General features: G+C 38.1%; 2 protein-coding genes across 2 annotated transcripts in view; both read right to left on the bottom strand.

Annotated features, from left to right (window-relative positions):
* Nucleotides 1–5,529: 5,529 nt before the first annotated feature.
* LOC108680145 lies at nt 5,530–8,050 on the bottom strand. Its single transcript, XM_018168917.2, has 2 exons — nt 7,993–8,050; nt 5,530–7,459 (listed from the first exon to the last, which is right to left on the bottom strand). Exon 2 carries the CDS (start codon nt 7,406–7,408, stop codon nt 6,287–6,289), a length of 1,122 nt encoding a protein of 373 aa, XP_018024406.1. The 5' UTR covers nt 7,409–7,459; nt 7,993–8,050; the 3' UTR covers nt 5,530–6,286.
* Nucleotides 8,051–14,261: 6,211 nt separating this feature from the next.
* LOC108680138 (histone lysine demethylase PHF8) overlaps nt 14,262–17,378 on the bottom strand; it is a 30,713-nt gene continuing 27,596 nt past the window's right edge. Inside the window, exon 22 of the mRNA XM_047881888.1 lies at nt 14,262–16,490. Coding sequence (XP_047737844.1) covers nt 16,221–16,490 — 270 coding nt within the window. The 3' untranslated portion in view covers nt 14,262–16,220. The remainder of the gene's footprint in view (nt 16,491–17,378) is intronic.

Genomic DNA, 17,378 nt, shown 5'->3' with positions numbered 1-17,378 from the left:
GTCCTTCACTGCTCCAAATAATGAATTTTTAATTCCTTGAGCCAAGCCAATTGGGTCTTTCAGAAAAGATATGGCATTAGGACCCTGTGGTTTTATCAAGATGGTGAATCCCCTGCCTGAACTCTGCAGAGTGGCATTAGTTGGGAACTTCAAATTTTGCAGATTGTTAGGGTTAGGAACACTTTTTATTGTCACTCTATTGCTAAGCGTAGTTGGGCGCTTAGCCTTTGAAGCAATGCTCTCACTTGAGCCATTTGTCTCCCTCTCTCTTCGTTTCCGGCCAAGCTGATTCTGAACAGGCACAGAATCCAAAGGAGTTGCTTCAATGAGGCTCTCACTCTCACAGTCTGATTCCTCCACCACCCCACCACCATCAGAAGATGCTTCCTCAACACTTACACAAGCCTCAGCTGCTCCAATCACCATAGGCGGGCCAAAACCTGACCCCGTAAGGCAGCTAGAAGCTTCCATAGGGAAGAGACGAAACAAAAGTCAAAATAAACAAAAATAGCAGAAAACCAAACAAAAGTTAAACAAGAAAAAAAAATAAGAACTCAAAATGAAATTAAAGGGACAGAAAAGAAAAAAAAAACACAATGCGGACCGGCAAACCTCTGAGGGAGAAAGCCAGTCGGGTTAATGAGGAAACAAATATGATGATAATTACTTTTAGAAGCTAAGAGTCTTCAAATCACAAATTTACCGGTTACTTTAGAGATCGCAATCCACACACGTGCTTTCGCCGTGAACGCAACTGACTTTCTCCTCAAGAAACGTACACAAACGGTTCTTTCGCACCTCGGCCAATTCAGTAAATCAAGTTGCAATGTCGGATCGAGATTTTCCCTATCAAGCGCGAAATATCGTTTCGAAGGACTAAAGAAAATGATTCGTAGGTATAACCGCGCCAAATGGTAGCACACACATTAAACAATATTTTTGGTGGGAATAATTGTGGCCTTGGTGTGTGTAGGATATTTTTTGTGAAATTATTTTTAGTGATTACTCTCATTCAGGTTCTAATTTCACTACTTCAAAAAATTGTTTCCTCATTAGACTTGTGTTGACAGCAGCGTTTTACTAAGATCTCTGTCAAGATATAGGCTCTATAAAAATTTCTCATTTAATCAGGTATTGAGTCGTTAGTTCACACGTCACGACACAATATATCATTAAAATTACACAATTATACAAATGGAAGCCCAGTAATCAGTAATGTGCTAGAAACTAAATCAATTTCCTCTTAACTAACTTGCCAGTGCATCATAGAACCTTGATGTACGCAGTTTTAAAAATTAATGATTGCATGAAAAAAATGTGTAGTCGGATTATAAATGCGTTTTTCTCATTTGCAAGGGTGAAGGGAAAGCTACTAACATTTCCGAAGGAATGTCGCTCCGAATCGGCACGTCTGCCGCCACTGGCGCTTATGCTCCGCAAATAAATTAAAGGCTAAAGACGCACGAATGCGTATACTTTTCAAAAATTTTTACAAATATTTTTAAGCTTCTCAGCGTATTGCTCAATTATGGAAAAAGGCGCTATTGTGCTCGTCATGTCCATCCGTCCGTCTGTCTGTCTGTCCGTCCGTGACTTCACGTTTTCGTGGACGAGAAAATGCGCTCTCTGTCACTCACTGCAGTGAGCCCTAAGTTATATTTTTTATGTAGTTGATAACTCTTCAAAATGTGCGCTTCCACTGCCTGATCGATTACAGTTTTCAAGTAAGATCAACACTAACCGCCAACCTCAACGCGAGGCGTAGAGAGCAACTTCAAATCGCTCTCTACGGCCGCGTTCACACAAAGAAACCTCCAAGCTTAATAATAATGTAATTCTGATTTTTCGCTCCCACATTATTGAAAAGTAAAACTAAAATCAACATCAGAATGCAGCTCGCATAACGAAAATGTTAGATTTTATACTTTATCGCTGAATTAATAAGAAGAAAGTGACCTATGCAGGGGAAAATAATTTAGTTGTTGAATGGGTATACACGTGAACGCGAGGGAAACTGAACTAAAGGGGCAAGCGTTTGACGGAAGCTGCAGCTTTAGTTTGTACAAGAAACATTTACAGTAGGTCTCGTCAAGTAATGAATTACCTGCATATCTAAACGTTAACATGAATATATCAAGTTGTAGTATGGTTTTGAGAGTAAAGGCAAAATAATTGAAAATTTGGTCTATAAAATAATCCAAATTGAAAATTACAATCTATTGTATGTTTGCCCGAAAACTTGTACTTCTAAATGATGCCAGCGAATAAAAAAATATAACGCAGTACTCATTGCAGTGAGTAACAGTAAGCGCATTTTCTCGTCGACGAAAACGTGGCGCCACGGACGGACGGACGGACGGACATAGCGAGCACATTAGTGCATTTTTTCCATAAATGAGAAAATGCGCTAAAAAGTCAGAAAAAACTTCGGCTTATTACAAAGGCAAAACAGAGTCTGTCTTTTCCAAAAAACTACTCGTAACTTAACATTATTAGCGTTACAATCTCAATTAAACCCGATGTTCAAAAAAAAGTTTAAAGAGCCCAAAAAGAGTTATGTATATACGTATACGTATCATCGCTACATCAATTGTATCATTGCTGTTGTTATTTTAATCATTATTTAATGATGTAAATTTCATTATTTATATGTGAAATGAATGAATATCTGTTCGGTGCACCATACACTTCCTGACACTGCACCACACTGTGGCACCCTACAGTCCTGGCACCACACTGTGGCACCCTACAGTCCCTGGCACCGCACCGCACAGTGGTACCACAGCAACTGAGGGCCACAGCGTCGTAAACGCTGCACTGGATCACACACAAAAAGAGAGGCGACAAAGAGAGAGACAGAGAAAGAGAGGAATGGTAGAAAAAAAGAGGAAAAGAGAAGTAAAAAAGGAGTAGACTATGTGTTTGCGGTTTAAAGCTAATTTGCATAAATGAATGGAATGAATAATGGAAGCAGCGAAATAACGAAAATGGTCAAATAAAAAATTAAATAACAGAACACAACATAAACGAGAATAATAAGAAGATATATATATATATAAAATGTAATATGTTTTCCACAGCATAACAAGATGGTAAGAGGCACAAAATAGAATCTATATATATAAAAATTATTTTATTTATATTATAGGTATTATATTAATTATATATTATAATTTATTTATATTATTTTATCATTATAATATTATTATAATCTATATAAATATAAAAATTATTATAACATATAAATATATATTTTTAATATATATATTGTCAGGAATGTATAATATACAAGATATTAAATTTAAGAGTTAAGTCGAAAATTTGCGATTGCGAACACAAAATTTTAAATTTTATTGATATAACGTTTAGAGCGTTCACTGCTTATATAAATCAATTAAAATAATTAAATGAACCTATATTTCATAATTTCAAGTTTTTGGTTATAAAAATTTTCGAATAAAAAATATAAAGCGAGTGAGACACACGGATGAATACAATATATACTATACTACCTACTATTATTAATAAATATTAGGAATTACTACCTTAATAAACTATAGGGAAATAAAGAGGATCACGGCCATAGCGCCCGACACAATATATCTTGACTATTTTACGAATCTTTTTTAATGGCTCATTTATTACAGCCTATTTTCACAAGCCTTTTTTCAACCCCATTCTACCCACCCTTTCTGATGACCTCATATCCTATTTTACAGTCTTTTTTCAACCTATTTCACTACGTCCCTTCTTAACAATCGTCTTTTAGCCCATTTTTAACTAGTGCTATTCCGACCCCGCGACACTCTTTTCACGCCTTTATCTAATAACCCTATTTCACGCCCCTATTTAATAACCCTATTTCACGTGGAGAGAGAGATGGGGGTTAGGGAGAGAGGGGAAGGGTAGAGAACAGACGAGAGAAGAGAGAAAGAGGGGGAAGAGAGAAGGGAGACAGAGGGGGAGAGATTGAGAGGAGTGAGAGAAGGGAGAGAGAAAGAGACGGAGAGAGAGGGGGAGGAGGAAGTGTGGAGAGAGAGCGGAGAGAGAGCGGAAAGAGAGCGGAGAGAGGCAACGTGTCCGGTACTGAGCAACATTGTGCGATTGGACCAATGAAAGAATGTTAAAGCATGAGAGAAAATGCGATGCAGGAAGAATATTTAAAGAGAAATTGAAGGTACGTGTTCAGAAAGAGAGGCACAATTAAGAGTAAAGGAAGATTATGCGAGGAGAGGATCGTAGTTGCTGTTGATGATAGCTGGAATGAGGGTCTCGATTAATGATATAAAATGAAAATGTAGGTATCATTGATGATACAAAATATAAATGCATCAATGACATCAACTTTCATGGAATATAAAAATAATAAAAATTTAAAATAATAAAAATAAGTAATACAATTTTCTACAATTTTGCGACCGAATGTAAAAAAATACTAGTTAGGGCCACCCTACTTTCTATAATAAATTTGCCAAAATATCTTCAGCATTAGGGATCAATGTATAATATTGCTTTGTAATTTTATCATTATATATGATACTTATTTATTTTACATGCAAAGCAACAGACAAAAAATCCGTCGAGTTTACTAAATGATTGTTCTCAAAAAGTCTGCGGATTTCACTCCCAACATTTAATTAGAGTGAGCGGTTCTCCACACGCGATAATAAATATAGCACTATCAACGCACATGATATTAAATATAGCACTATTAACGCATAGTTTATTTAATATAGCATTATTAACGCACAATATATTAAATATAGCACTATTAACGCACAAGATGAAAATACTGCGCATTCAATCATGATAAAATAATGAATAAACAATCTACTAAATATTAACTAATTAGGTTAGGAGATTAAATCTCCGCTCATGCATTACAGTAAACAAAGAATGATTATAAAGAATTGCATGGTAAGAACTATAAACAAAAGAGCAAAAGGTAAACAAAAAGTAAATGAAGAAATATATTTCTGTTATATTGGTTCGGAAAATTATTACCAGTGCCAGGAACCGGGAATGCTGGTAGCTCGATTCCCAAAACAGGAATTGCGCCTGAAGCCTCGAAATAAATATATTTGAATTTAATTCATTACTGGTTCAAAGGAAGCCATTTTGTTCATGTATGAAACGCAGACCATTTGTGTAGAAGGTTAATTTAGTGCATGTATGAAACACAGACCATTTGTGTAGAAGGTTAATTTAGTGCATGTATGAAACACAGACCATTTGTGTAGAAGGTTAATTTTGTGCATGTATGAAACACAGACCATTTGTGTAGAAGTTTCTTCCCTACGAAAAGGATAAAGAAAAACTCGACGGATGCTGTAAAGTTATTATCAGGTGACCTGTTAATAGAATATTACAATATATTATATAAACTAAAGTTACAGTATATCTCAAATAATATTAGCTTGGCTTATGCTGAAGAAAAGCAATAATGATATTTAGTATCGATATAAATAAAATATAATTATGTATGCATCAAGCGGAATTAAAGAATTTCTAGATATATATGATGGTCATACGAGCTAAATTTATGTTATAGGATATAAGATCAAATAAAGTTAATTGTATCCATTAAAAATAAATTGTCAAGTAATGAAACCTCTAAAATTCGTTAATAATATAGACGATTTCGTAATGCACATTACTAAGCGGAATTTAATTGAATCATGATTAGTCCTAAGAAAATCGTTTAACGCAAGAGACGTCATGGTTAATAATCATGGTAAATTTTATTATTTATTGAGCCTAAATAATTTTAACTTATTGCGCAAACAATGCATTTGATTATCAAGTTGACAAAATTATTGATTTATTCAGTGATAATTGGAGTACACAGCTTCAATAATTGATGTCATCAGTGTTGATTAATAATTGGAAACACGCTGGTCCTTCAATAAGCTTTCAAGATATAATTTTGACATAAGGTTCTCATAAATAATAAAATAGTAATGCTGCTGTGGACACCGCTCTAAAAAATCTGACCATGAAGTTTAGTTCATGAAATTTCCTGTCAAAAATGTACAACTTTTAAAAATAAAGTTTTAAAATCATTTTTGGTTACAGGGCTTGCCTTAAATTCTGCAGTGTTAGTGTGACGACCCTATACCCTAAATATGACACCTAGGGTATCAATTAACTTATTGTTCTCTGGTATAACTCTGTAATATTGTGGACGTGTGGAGATCTATAATGTGCCTGATTTATTCTCTAGTTCTACTTTATATCAATGAATGTGTGGAGACATCTTCTAGGGTATTATTTTGACACTAATTACCTAGGGCAACGCGTAGACCGAGTTAATTTCTCCCCCGAACTGCGCAGGCCGCTGCGCGCATACGCAGCCTATTTGAACTGTGATCATTTCAGGGGAAAATGGCTTACCGCTAGACCCCCTCTCACTGAACCTCAGCCATGTGGCGACCTTCTTGTAAACTGGAACACATCGAAAGTCTGCCCCTTTAGATGAACACTTTGAATACACACAAAGACATTTTGCCTCTATGAGTTTCGGGGGGAACGAGCTTGGTCCAAGATCCTTGGTGACCAACAAAGAAGGACACCAACCCAAGTGCGAAACTTTCCGGACCCACAGCGGGGTTATGGCGAGGTTGGACATGTCCACAGGAAAAAGGGGTAAGTCCAGTTGGTCACATTGAGCACTTTGTAGTTCTCCCAAAACCGAAAACTCCACCAAGCTCCTCGGTACATCGGCAAAAAAGTCCAAATACTTGTTGACCACTTCTTCGGCATCCATTCCGTTCAGACAAGTTCGACAAACCCCATCGGCATTACAGCAGATGATCCTTTTACGCCGACGTTCAATTTGGGAAAAGGGGAATACCGTGACATTTCCAGTTCCGTCTTTTGGTTCATCAAAATCATTAGAAGAATTATTACCGATATTTTCATTCTCATTTGCTTTCTCAAGGACAAGACTTTCGACGGGACTATCCCAAGACTCGGTTCTTTTGCGGCTGGACTTTGAGAAGCCGTAACTGGAGAGTTCCTGGCCAAGACGTGACCTCGAGGCAACGTTCCGCCATGGATTCACGAGTACCTCTTTTTCAATTGGTGGAACTTCTCGAGCATGGCCCCACTTTGCTTTGTGTCGATGCTTGCCTTGACCATAAACTGTCCCCTGAATTTCCCCATTTTGAAATCTGATTCCCCTGTTGTGGGGCCATTGGAACATCGTGAACCATCCTACCAAAGAGACTGCCTCAGAGGTGACCACGTCTTTGGGGATGTACGACGATGTCTGGATTTCCCCAAAGGGGTTACGCCAGGACAAGAAGTTGGATGCCGATGTTTGACCATGGGAATGTAGAGCGAATATCATCAAGGAAATGTGGAGTAATGATAGCGACGACCCCGCATGGCGGGTAGGGATCGGCATGCCCCCCAAGGCGGCTGGGGGTAGGCAGGATGACCGTGGAATAGAAATTCCCTGCAAAATGAGAAAAAAAAACAAGAAAAATATAATTATTTGATAATTTTCAGTGCATTGTACGATATAAACAATGTTTTAACATTACGTAGTCACGGAACATTCGTTTTTGTTATCGTATGCCCAACGAGAACTGATTTTTCGAGTTTATTGTCGGCTTGAACGAAACTTAATGCGATGGTCATCCGAAATATGATTTATTACAGTTTTCACATGATATAGATGCACCATAATTTTCCTTTGGATAATGTTAAAATCTTTATAGTGAAAGAAGATGGGTTGGTACACCAGAAAATATTAAGCACTCTGCATACTTTCTTCAGTTATTCGTTGCTTAAATCAAGTTGACTTAGTAAGTGATCAAGTTGGAGGGAACAGTTCAAGTTTAAGCTCAACATGAACGAGATAATGTTGAAGAGAATCAAAGTCGTTTAACAAGCGAACCCTTAGACTAACAGAAAATATAATCACCTACTCTAAGTAAATATTTTTTATATTAAACTAATAATCGATAATCACATAAAAATACAAACCTGCAGCTCCAGGGACGACGTGAACGCTTTGCTGCCAGCCAGCGACTGACACGCACGGTGCGAGTGGCTTGCTTATATACGTGCCTTGTGGGGGGTGGCTCACTTATATACCTTCACTGGAGGGGGAGGGGGGGGGAGGGTATGTTGCTTAGGGGTAACTTGCTTATTTGCCTTTAATCACTACACACTCTGTTGACGGGAACTCTTAACTAAAAGCCAAATCAAGGGTAAAAACAGCACCAAGGTCTTTGATTGGCTCTTAGGAGTGGGCTTTTGATTGGCTCTAAGGTGTGTGATTAACGAGTCCAATCAGACAGCGATTCTTCTTGACAGCAGATTTTCAAATCGCAATTAAAAAAAAAAAGAGAAAAAATTTAGAAAATTTTCGTTGGCTGAGGATTGACTCACAACGAAATTAATAAGATTGTATCAGCCAAAAAACAAAGATTACGAAAGAAAATCAATTATTAAAATGAATGGTGTGATGAAAATGAAATCAATTAATATATAATAACTGCAATTCTCCATTACAACAAAAAGTGATGAAACTTGATTCAATTAAAAGATAACCTGGAATTGAAAACAAAATGACGTACGTTGTTAGTGAGCATTAAAGAGCGCGGGAAAAGATTTTAGAAAGGAATGCAAACTCAAGTAATGAATTCATTTTCAATTAAAAAAATAGACATTCCAGACTAGCTAAAAAACGCTTCGGATTCCAAACATTCCGTAAAAAAGCTCGACATTCAAATTCAACTTTTGAGGAGAATAATTCAGAAAATTAATGGGAAGAAGATAAATTATTTGAATGTTTAATGTGGATTAATTTGAATTAATGGGAAGAGAATTAATGATTCGAAAATTATTGATTTGATTAAAATTAATGATTTGAAAATGATTAATTAATCACTCAGAGAAAAAGTAATGGGTTATATTATCCAAATAGTAACACACTCTGCACGCAGCACTGACGAGCCCTTGTTCAGAGGCAAACCGGAATAGGATGACCCATGCAAGAGAAAGGCATCGTTATTTGGCCATGTCTTACTGATTTCTTTGAGTGTTATCTAGTTTATTATAAAACCTAGACTATAGATATAGCAACCTATATATATCTATAGTTCTACTACATAGATGCTCTAGTCACACTTGTGCTATACGTAGTGAAAGCGCACGCAGCCTAGATGAACGGTCAGAGATTTTTTTCATTCAAAATTGCATTTAATTTTTAATAACGTGAAGGAGTGAAGTGACAGAGGAAATTTCCGTAGATGTTTCCTAGATTTTTTAATTAAAAATGTATTGCAATTTCAATGAAGGAATAAAGTAAAAGACGCAAGAGCTTTTCTAAGATTTTTTCCCGTTTTTTTTATTAAAAATTTTTTAAATTATGATGTAAAGGAAAAGAGTAAAAGAGGAAGAGCTTTAAGTAGATTTACTGTACTACTACCGACACATGTACAAATTATACATCAAATGCAAGCTGTGAACGCACCACTTACGCTAGTACATTCATAACTACCATGCTTAATTCACTGTAATACACGGTAACTGTACCGTGCATAGCATCGTGTGAATGTCGTCATTGCACGGCAAACATTGTCATGCTACGGTACCGTGCATGTGCCAGAGGCACGATACCGTGCAGCTGCCAGAGGCACGATACCGTGCATGTGCCAGAGGCACGATACCGTGCATGTGCCAGAGGCACGATACCGTGCATGTGCCAGAGGCGCGATACCGTGCATGTGCCAGAGGCGCGATACCGCGCATGTGCCAGAGGCGCGATAACGAGTAGCACGGTAATCCATGTAAAGTACAATGCCACTCCAGTTAGCTTTAATATGGGCAAATTTTAAGTCGAATTTTGCAATAAATCACGCGACTAAACCATGAACCAGTGCATAGGCAAAGTAATATCTAAAATATGAATTTTCTCTGGAACTTAGTAATCAAACTCAAACATATTGAATTAACAACGGACAAATTAGGCATAAGTAACGCAAAAGATGCGTACACTCAAAGAAATGAATGTTTTAAATTTACTCAATTTATCAGATGAGGTGTGGACGTAGCACTGATACGTCCTTTTGCAAGGCTAAATTGAGTCAGGATGACCCACACAAACGCAATAAGTGCATTGCTTTTCGGACAAAGTCTCACTCATTTTTCTTACTGAAGCAAATGTCCGAATGCCGAGACCTAAAAATAAATTTTATAATAACATGTTTTTCTAAGATCGTAAAAATAATTTTCTTCAGTGGACGTTGCAAAGGCGTACGTATCCTTTATAAAAGGAGATATTCTACTACAGAATTTCAGCTAACTCGTTAAAATTTGGTTAGAAAAACTTTTTAGTTTTGCTTCATGAAAAAAATTAAGAAAAACTATGCGTTTATGCAGAGAGTTTAAGCGAATCCTAAATTTTTTTTAGAGAAGGCAGACTTTCCTCATAAGATTGACATTCACATCTCTTTATTAATAAACTTATTTTCTGAAAACTTATTAAAAATTATTAAGGTTAAGCAGAATTCCCATAAAACCATCCATTTTTTCTCAACCAAATCGTTACAACTTATCGCTAGCGAGGTCCGTATTAAAACTATCATAACAGTTTTAGCCTTTCTTTTTCATACTAAAAAGAAAAAACTATGTATAAGTCCTAGAATCACGATTCTTAATCGGTCACTAAACTAAGGTATAAAAAATAAATGATGAATATCATCCATTGAATGATCCGCTATAAGCCGAAACTAGATCCATACATTCGCATACATTCCAAAAATATATTTAATGTTTTTTAAAACAAAACTTACATCGATTCAAAAATGAATATACCAAAAAAATTCGACATCCAGATGCAGAGAAAAATACACGTGTCATATTGTCGAAATAGCGACCCACTTTCTCACCCACGGCGCTGGAAGTGGGTCACGATGACGCGCTCGATGACGAAAAGTGAATCATTATTAGCACGCCGCAATAAAGTTAAATTAACGTATTTTCAACCCAGGGGTTGAATGAAACGTATTTTCAACCCTTGAGTTGAACTAACGTTTTTTCAACCCTTGAGTTGAATTAACGTATTTTCAACCCTTGAGTTGAATTAACGTATTTTCAACCCTTGAGTTGAATTAACGTATTTTCAACCCTTGACTTGAATTAACGTATTTTCAACCCTTGAGTTGAATTAAACGCATTTTCAACCCTTGAGTTGAATTAAACGCATTTTCAACCCATGACGTCATCCACGAGGCTAAAATCAAAACCTGATTTCAATATTACCCAAAAATTCGTAAATGATAATAAATATGATAGTAACTTACGTTTGCTTTTAGACATCTCATTAGCAGCTGTACTATATATAGCACAACAGAAGTAGCGTACAGCTGTATTAGTACAGCAGAAGTAGCGTACAGCTGCACTAGTACAGCAGAAGTAGCGTACAGCTGTACTAGTATAGCAGAAGTTGAACAAGTTGTAGTTATAGTTTATCAATGTTAAATGTATAATAATTATTACACCAAAAGCACATCGTACTCCAAGCTTCCTGCGTGTACAATCTAAGTACTGTACAATATGTACATAAAATAGAATAGTAGCAAAAACCTGAAGGAAGTAAAGAAACAACTTGATGTGAGAGTGAAACTTGATGGTGAATGAGCACTAACAGCACTAACACGCACGGTTCGTGCACATGAAATACGTACACTAACACGCACGGTTCGTGCACATGAAATACGTACACTAACGGAATGCTTAATAATTCTAATTATAAAATAATTCCATTTAAACATTCATCAAAACTTTAGTCCAATTCTTCGCAGGAATTTCAGGCGCAAATAAATTTCGTACTTTTTAGTAGGAGCGTGACATAAAAAACACGCACGATACGCATGACACGCACGATTCGTAGGTTCTAATTACGATAAACTATAAATCCTAATATTTAATAACTTTAGTAATAATTAATAATCAGTTCATTAAGTTCCAATTGAGAATGAGGGCCGAAGAATCCCATTAGTTCTAATGGAGGACGCACAACTAATGGGGGCCACCGAATTACCCATTAGAATAATAGACCGCGATGTTTAATTTCCATTAGTGAGAAAAAATGAAATCGATTAACATTAATGGTAATTTGGGTGACGTGTGTGTTAAGGGGGTAATGGAGGGACATGAAGGGGGTAATGGAGGGACATGAAGGGGTAATTGAGGGACATGAAGGGGTAATGGAGGGACATGAAGGGGGTAATGTGGGGTAATGGAGGGACATGAAGGGGTAATGGAGGGACATGAAGGGGTAATGGAGGGACATGAGGGAGGTAATGCGAGAAGCGATGAAGCAGAATAGAAAGAAAGAAAAAGATTAAGAAAGAAATGGACGGACGTATGGAGAGAGCAGCAGCAGCAGCAGCACTAGCAGCAGCACTAGCAGCAGCAGCAGCACTAGCAGCAGCAGCACTAGCAGCAGCAGCAGCACTAGCAGCAGCAGCAGCACTAGCAGCAGTAGCAGCACTAGCAGCAGCAGCAGCACTAGCAGCAGCAGCAGCACTAGCAGCACCAGCACTAGCAGCAGCAGAACTAGCAGCAGCAGCAGCACAAGCAGCGGCAGCAGCACTAGCAGCAGCAGCAGCACTAGCAGCAGCAGCACTAGCAGCAGCAGCACTAGCAGCAGCAGAACTAGCAGCAGCAGCAGCAGCACTAGCAGCAGCAGCAGCACTAGCAGCGGCAGCAGCACTAGCAGCATCAGCAGCAGCACTAGCAGCAGCAGTAGCACTAGCAGCGGCAGTACTAGCAACACCAGCACTAGCACCAAACTACCTGTACAGTTTAGTATTAAAGTTGGAACTCGACTTTTTAAACTTAAAAATAACTTCGAACTTTGTACAGCGCCACACTCCATCACTAGTGAACGGCATCACCATCATCACCCCTTCACCATCATCGTAATCACCATCTCTATGATCACTTTCATCCTGGCCTTCATCACCTCTTAACCATCACCTCCATCACCGCTCTGTCACCATCATCACAATAACCCCCATCACCGCTGTCACCATCATCACAATTACCTCCATCACCGCTGTCACCATCATCACAATTACCCCCATCACCTCTCTGTCACCATCATCACAATTACCCCCATCACCGCTCTGTCACCATCATCACAATTACCCCCATCACCTCTCTGTCACCATCATCACCATCACCCCCATCACCGCTGTCACCATTACCCTCATCACCATCATCACATCCAGCCCTCCATGCACTATACTATACATATATCCTAACCATACACTACACAAATAATTCACACAGGTTCATGAACCTGTCTATACATGCACGGGAAACTCGTATGTGTTATGCGTAAAATACAGAAATTGTTTCACGAAAAAATATTTAATCGGAAATTAAATATAATAATAATCAGAAAAAATAGTAATCTTGTTTCCATTAATCAATGAGTGAAATGTGCATGGGTAACAATGATAATCCTAACTAATTAGCGAACTAATTAATGATAATTGAGGACGGGCACGGCGACAATAATGAGTCAAACTTAAAATAGCGGTTTAATGTTCCACTCAGAAAATAATGAGTTGTATTGTCCAAATATTGACATACTTTCTTTGGAACAAAACAGAACCAGCAGAGAGCTGATGTAGCACTGATATGATCTGCTGCCGGGCCAAAGTGAGTCAGGATGACACACACGTGGACAAAAACTGCACCATTATTTAGACAATGTCGCTTATTTCTTTGAGTGTAAATTAGTTAAGGTCTTGTAGCACGTAAAACAAAACCTGAAGGCTTTAAATTAAAGTTCTTCGTTGTGAAGAACTTTAAGAACTTTTAAGAACTTCGTTTCGCATATAAAATTGAAACGTTGTTAAGTTTTTTATTTAATAACTAGAAATGTTAATGTCCAACATCAGGTACGCAATATACAAATTCTTCCACTTACGCCAAAACGAACGCAACTTTAAACGCGGTCAAGAAATTTCAATGTATATCGTAAACTTATTACGGGAATCAGTGGAAAATGTTGGGAAAATGTAGAGGAAATTTTAGGAAAAAATTCCAAAATGTTATGACGTGAAACAAAATGTATGAAAATTTTAGTAGAAAATTAGAGAAGAAAATGTTGGGGTAGAAAAATTGCGGTAGAAATTCCCCAACGGGAACGGGAATGGGCGATTGAGGCAAAAAATGTATAGATGCGAAAAAAATTTATTTCTAAGGAATTTTTTATTAAACCTTAATTTTTTAATTTCATGTTGCCAGATGCACGTCTTTTCAACAAATAATTCAATTTCCTTGCGTGATACAAAATAGAAGAACGTAACTCAACTAAATAATGAGAGAAACTAAACTAAATTCACACTTTTCACAGCAACAAGAATTCCGCTATAAAAAATCTAGGAGAAATGTAAACAAAAAATATTCACCATTTTTCTCAGAGCGCAAAACAAGCACATTTTTATAGTAAAAATTCCGTGTCACGACGAAGTTATAAAGCGATTCAATGGAAGTAAAATGAGGGTTAAATGAGGGTAAAGTCAATTGCTGATATCGTTCCGAGGGCATAGCAACGAGAAAAGTAGTTCAACCTGTTCAACATATTAATATCAACATGTTCAACATGATATTATTAAACGTGTTCAAAATATTCAACACAACATGTTCAACATAGTCAAAGTGTTCACCGCAGTGTTGTTGATATTATAATGGAAGTAAAACAGAACGTTACACGCCGAGTTTCAGCAAACTATAATAAAACGAAACCGATGATAATCATAACGCAATTACAATAAGATAACTGAAGTGTAAGAAAGCCACAAGAGTATAGTTTACTTATCACATTTTAAAAATAATTGGCTATTTTCAACACATTTTCCTTCACTATTAAAATTTCCCTTGTTTTTTCCCTCACAATTAACATTTTCATCACATTTCCCTCACTTTGCCCTCACCCTAAATAATATTAATAATGATATAATCAAAGATAATATTTGCATTGAAACTGAGCTGACGTCCCCGCAATAGACAAAATAAAAGCTAATATCGAAGCACTACCTTAAGAAGAGCGTTATTATACATAGCTTTATAATACATGTTATTCAGAAATAGTTATATAATACATCATTATGTACAGTTCCTGGCTCCTGCATCACCATAATGGTTAATGATCATCCATGTAATAGTCATAATGGTTATGCATCAAGGAATTTTATGAACACAATGGTTGTAGATCATGAATGATAATGGACCTAATGGTTATAACCAGGCATTGTACTCAACTTAATAATTATTTATCATGCATTTATATAAACATAATAGTTAGGGTTTATTGATTTTGATGAAGCTAAATGGATATTTATCATGAATTTAATGAAACATTTATCGCCCGTCGCTGGTGTGAATAATGGCGCGAATAGTGAAGTGGTAGTAACTAGCTACTGCTGCTGGTGCAGTAGTGGTAGTAACTAGCTACTGCTGCTGGTGCAGTAGTGGTACAAGTACTACTACTGCTACTGCACTTCACTAGCACGAATATCTGAAATAACACATTACAAGTTCGACAAAAATATATATCACTTAGGTCAGTTGTACCCATTGAACTCTGGTGGCAACCAAGATTCAAATCATTTAAATGTTCAAAGAAAGACAAGTTTTCAAAAGAAAAATGTACTCTGCAATAAATTTAATAAGTGAAATCGTTAGGCAACAAAGTCGGTCAGAAAACGAACTCTATGGATGGAGCAACGAGTCGGAGGTTCAAATCCCGGCGAGCTGTGATAATTCGGAGCTTACAGCGTGGGCGTGGGTGAGTTAGTCTGACCCACCTTGTTTACCCAGGGTGAGTCACATGATCTTGACTATATTAGGTCATCTTAATAGATTATTCTATTTACATGTCCTGCAAATGAATTTATCTTCTCCTAGCGGACTTGTTTCTAGATCCGCACTAGTGGATCTAATGGTCACTAGTAGATAGCAACTAGTAGATACACTAGTCGCTGGTAGATCATCTTGTGGACGCAACACGGCCGGTAGTAGATGCACCAGTCACTAGTAGATCAACTAGTAGATCATCTTGTGGACGCAACACGGCCACTAGTAGATGCACTGACCACTAGTAGATGCACTGACCACTAGTAGATGCACTAGTCGCAGGTAGATGAACTAGTCACTAGTAGATGCACTAGTCGCTTGTAGATGAACTAGTAGATCATCTTATGTATCTTAAGTATCTTGCCGAGCCTCTGCTTGGCGGTTGCCATGCCCTTCTTGGGTCTGTGGTGCCCCCCGTGGCCCCCCGCCCCCGCCGACCCTGAACTGCTGAGGTGGAGCGCCGCCCCCCCGCTCCCGGGGGGCAGCGATGAGGGGCCACAACCCCCCGACGGGGAGGACAGCAGAGAGTGGCCCCCCATACCTGGGGACCCTAGGGGCCCCCCGCGCCCCTTCTTGCGGTGATACGCGCGCTTAGCCGCCTGGGGGGGGGGGAGATAAGAATGGGGTGAGATGAGGGGGGATGTGTGTGGGGAGAGGGAGAAAGGAGAGGGGTAATGGGACTTGTCCGTCCTCATATATTAAGCTGTACCTGATGATCGAGTTATGTGACTAGGTTAGTGAGGGATAAGTAAGACACAGCTGTCCAGATAACGTATCTTGTATCCGGGAGAAAGATAAGTAAGACTCGTGTGTCTTATAACATATCTTATATACGGTATATACGGGGTGCTTATACATACATGAGTTAAGATACAGAGGTATAAGCTACGGCATCGACCGTAAGGTCGGAGAACTCTACCGACACGCTACATCGCGGAGCGCTCATCAATTAATGGGGGGGCCTTACTTAAGGTTGCCGGCCCTTATATAGCCTTCGCTTCCGCCCACAACTGCGGTGTTGAGCGCGTGATCTATCACGTGTCTTCCAGATGTTGACTCATGTCTCAATCGCTATCAGGTCAAGTGAATATTACGTCTCAGTTACATATGATCTAATTATATACCGTAATACAATTATAATGAATTTAATGAGACGCCAGATTGACACCGGCCATGAGAGTGGGAGAGGGAGAGAGGTGAGGGGATGAGAAGGGGAGGTTTAATGTTCACAAGAAATGATCCCCAGATCCCACCATCGGTGCTGTGTCCGGCTGTTCAATATACTAGGAATTTGTATTGCCTTCTACTACCAAACTACCTGTCCTACTACTACCAAACTACCTGTCCTACTACTACCAAACTACCTGTCTTCCTACTACCAAACTGCCTGTCCTACTACTACCAAACTACCTGTCCTACTACTACCAAACTACCTGTCCTCCTACTACCAAACTACCTGTCCTCCTACTACCAAACTACCTGTCCTC

This window comes from Hyalella azteca, unplaced genomic scaffold, assembly GCF_000764305.2.
Source record: "Hyalella azteca isolate HAZT.00-mixed unplaced genomic scaffold, Hazt_2.0.2 contig1249, whole genome shotgun sequence".
In the NCBI taxonomy this organism is placed as follows: domain Eukaryota; kingdom Metazoa; phylum Arthropoda; class Malacostraca; order Amphipoda; family Hyalellidae; genus Hyalella; species Hyalella azteca.
Note: the sequence above shows the minus strand (reverse complement) of the source record. Positions and strands in the feature narration are given on the sequence as shown.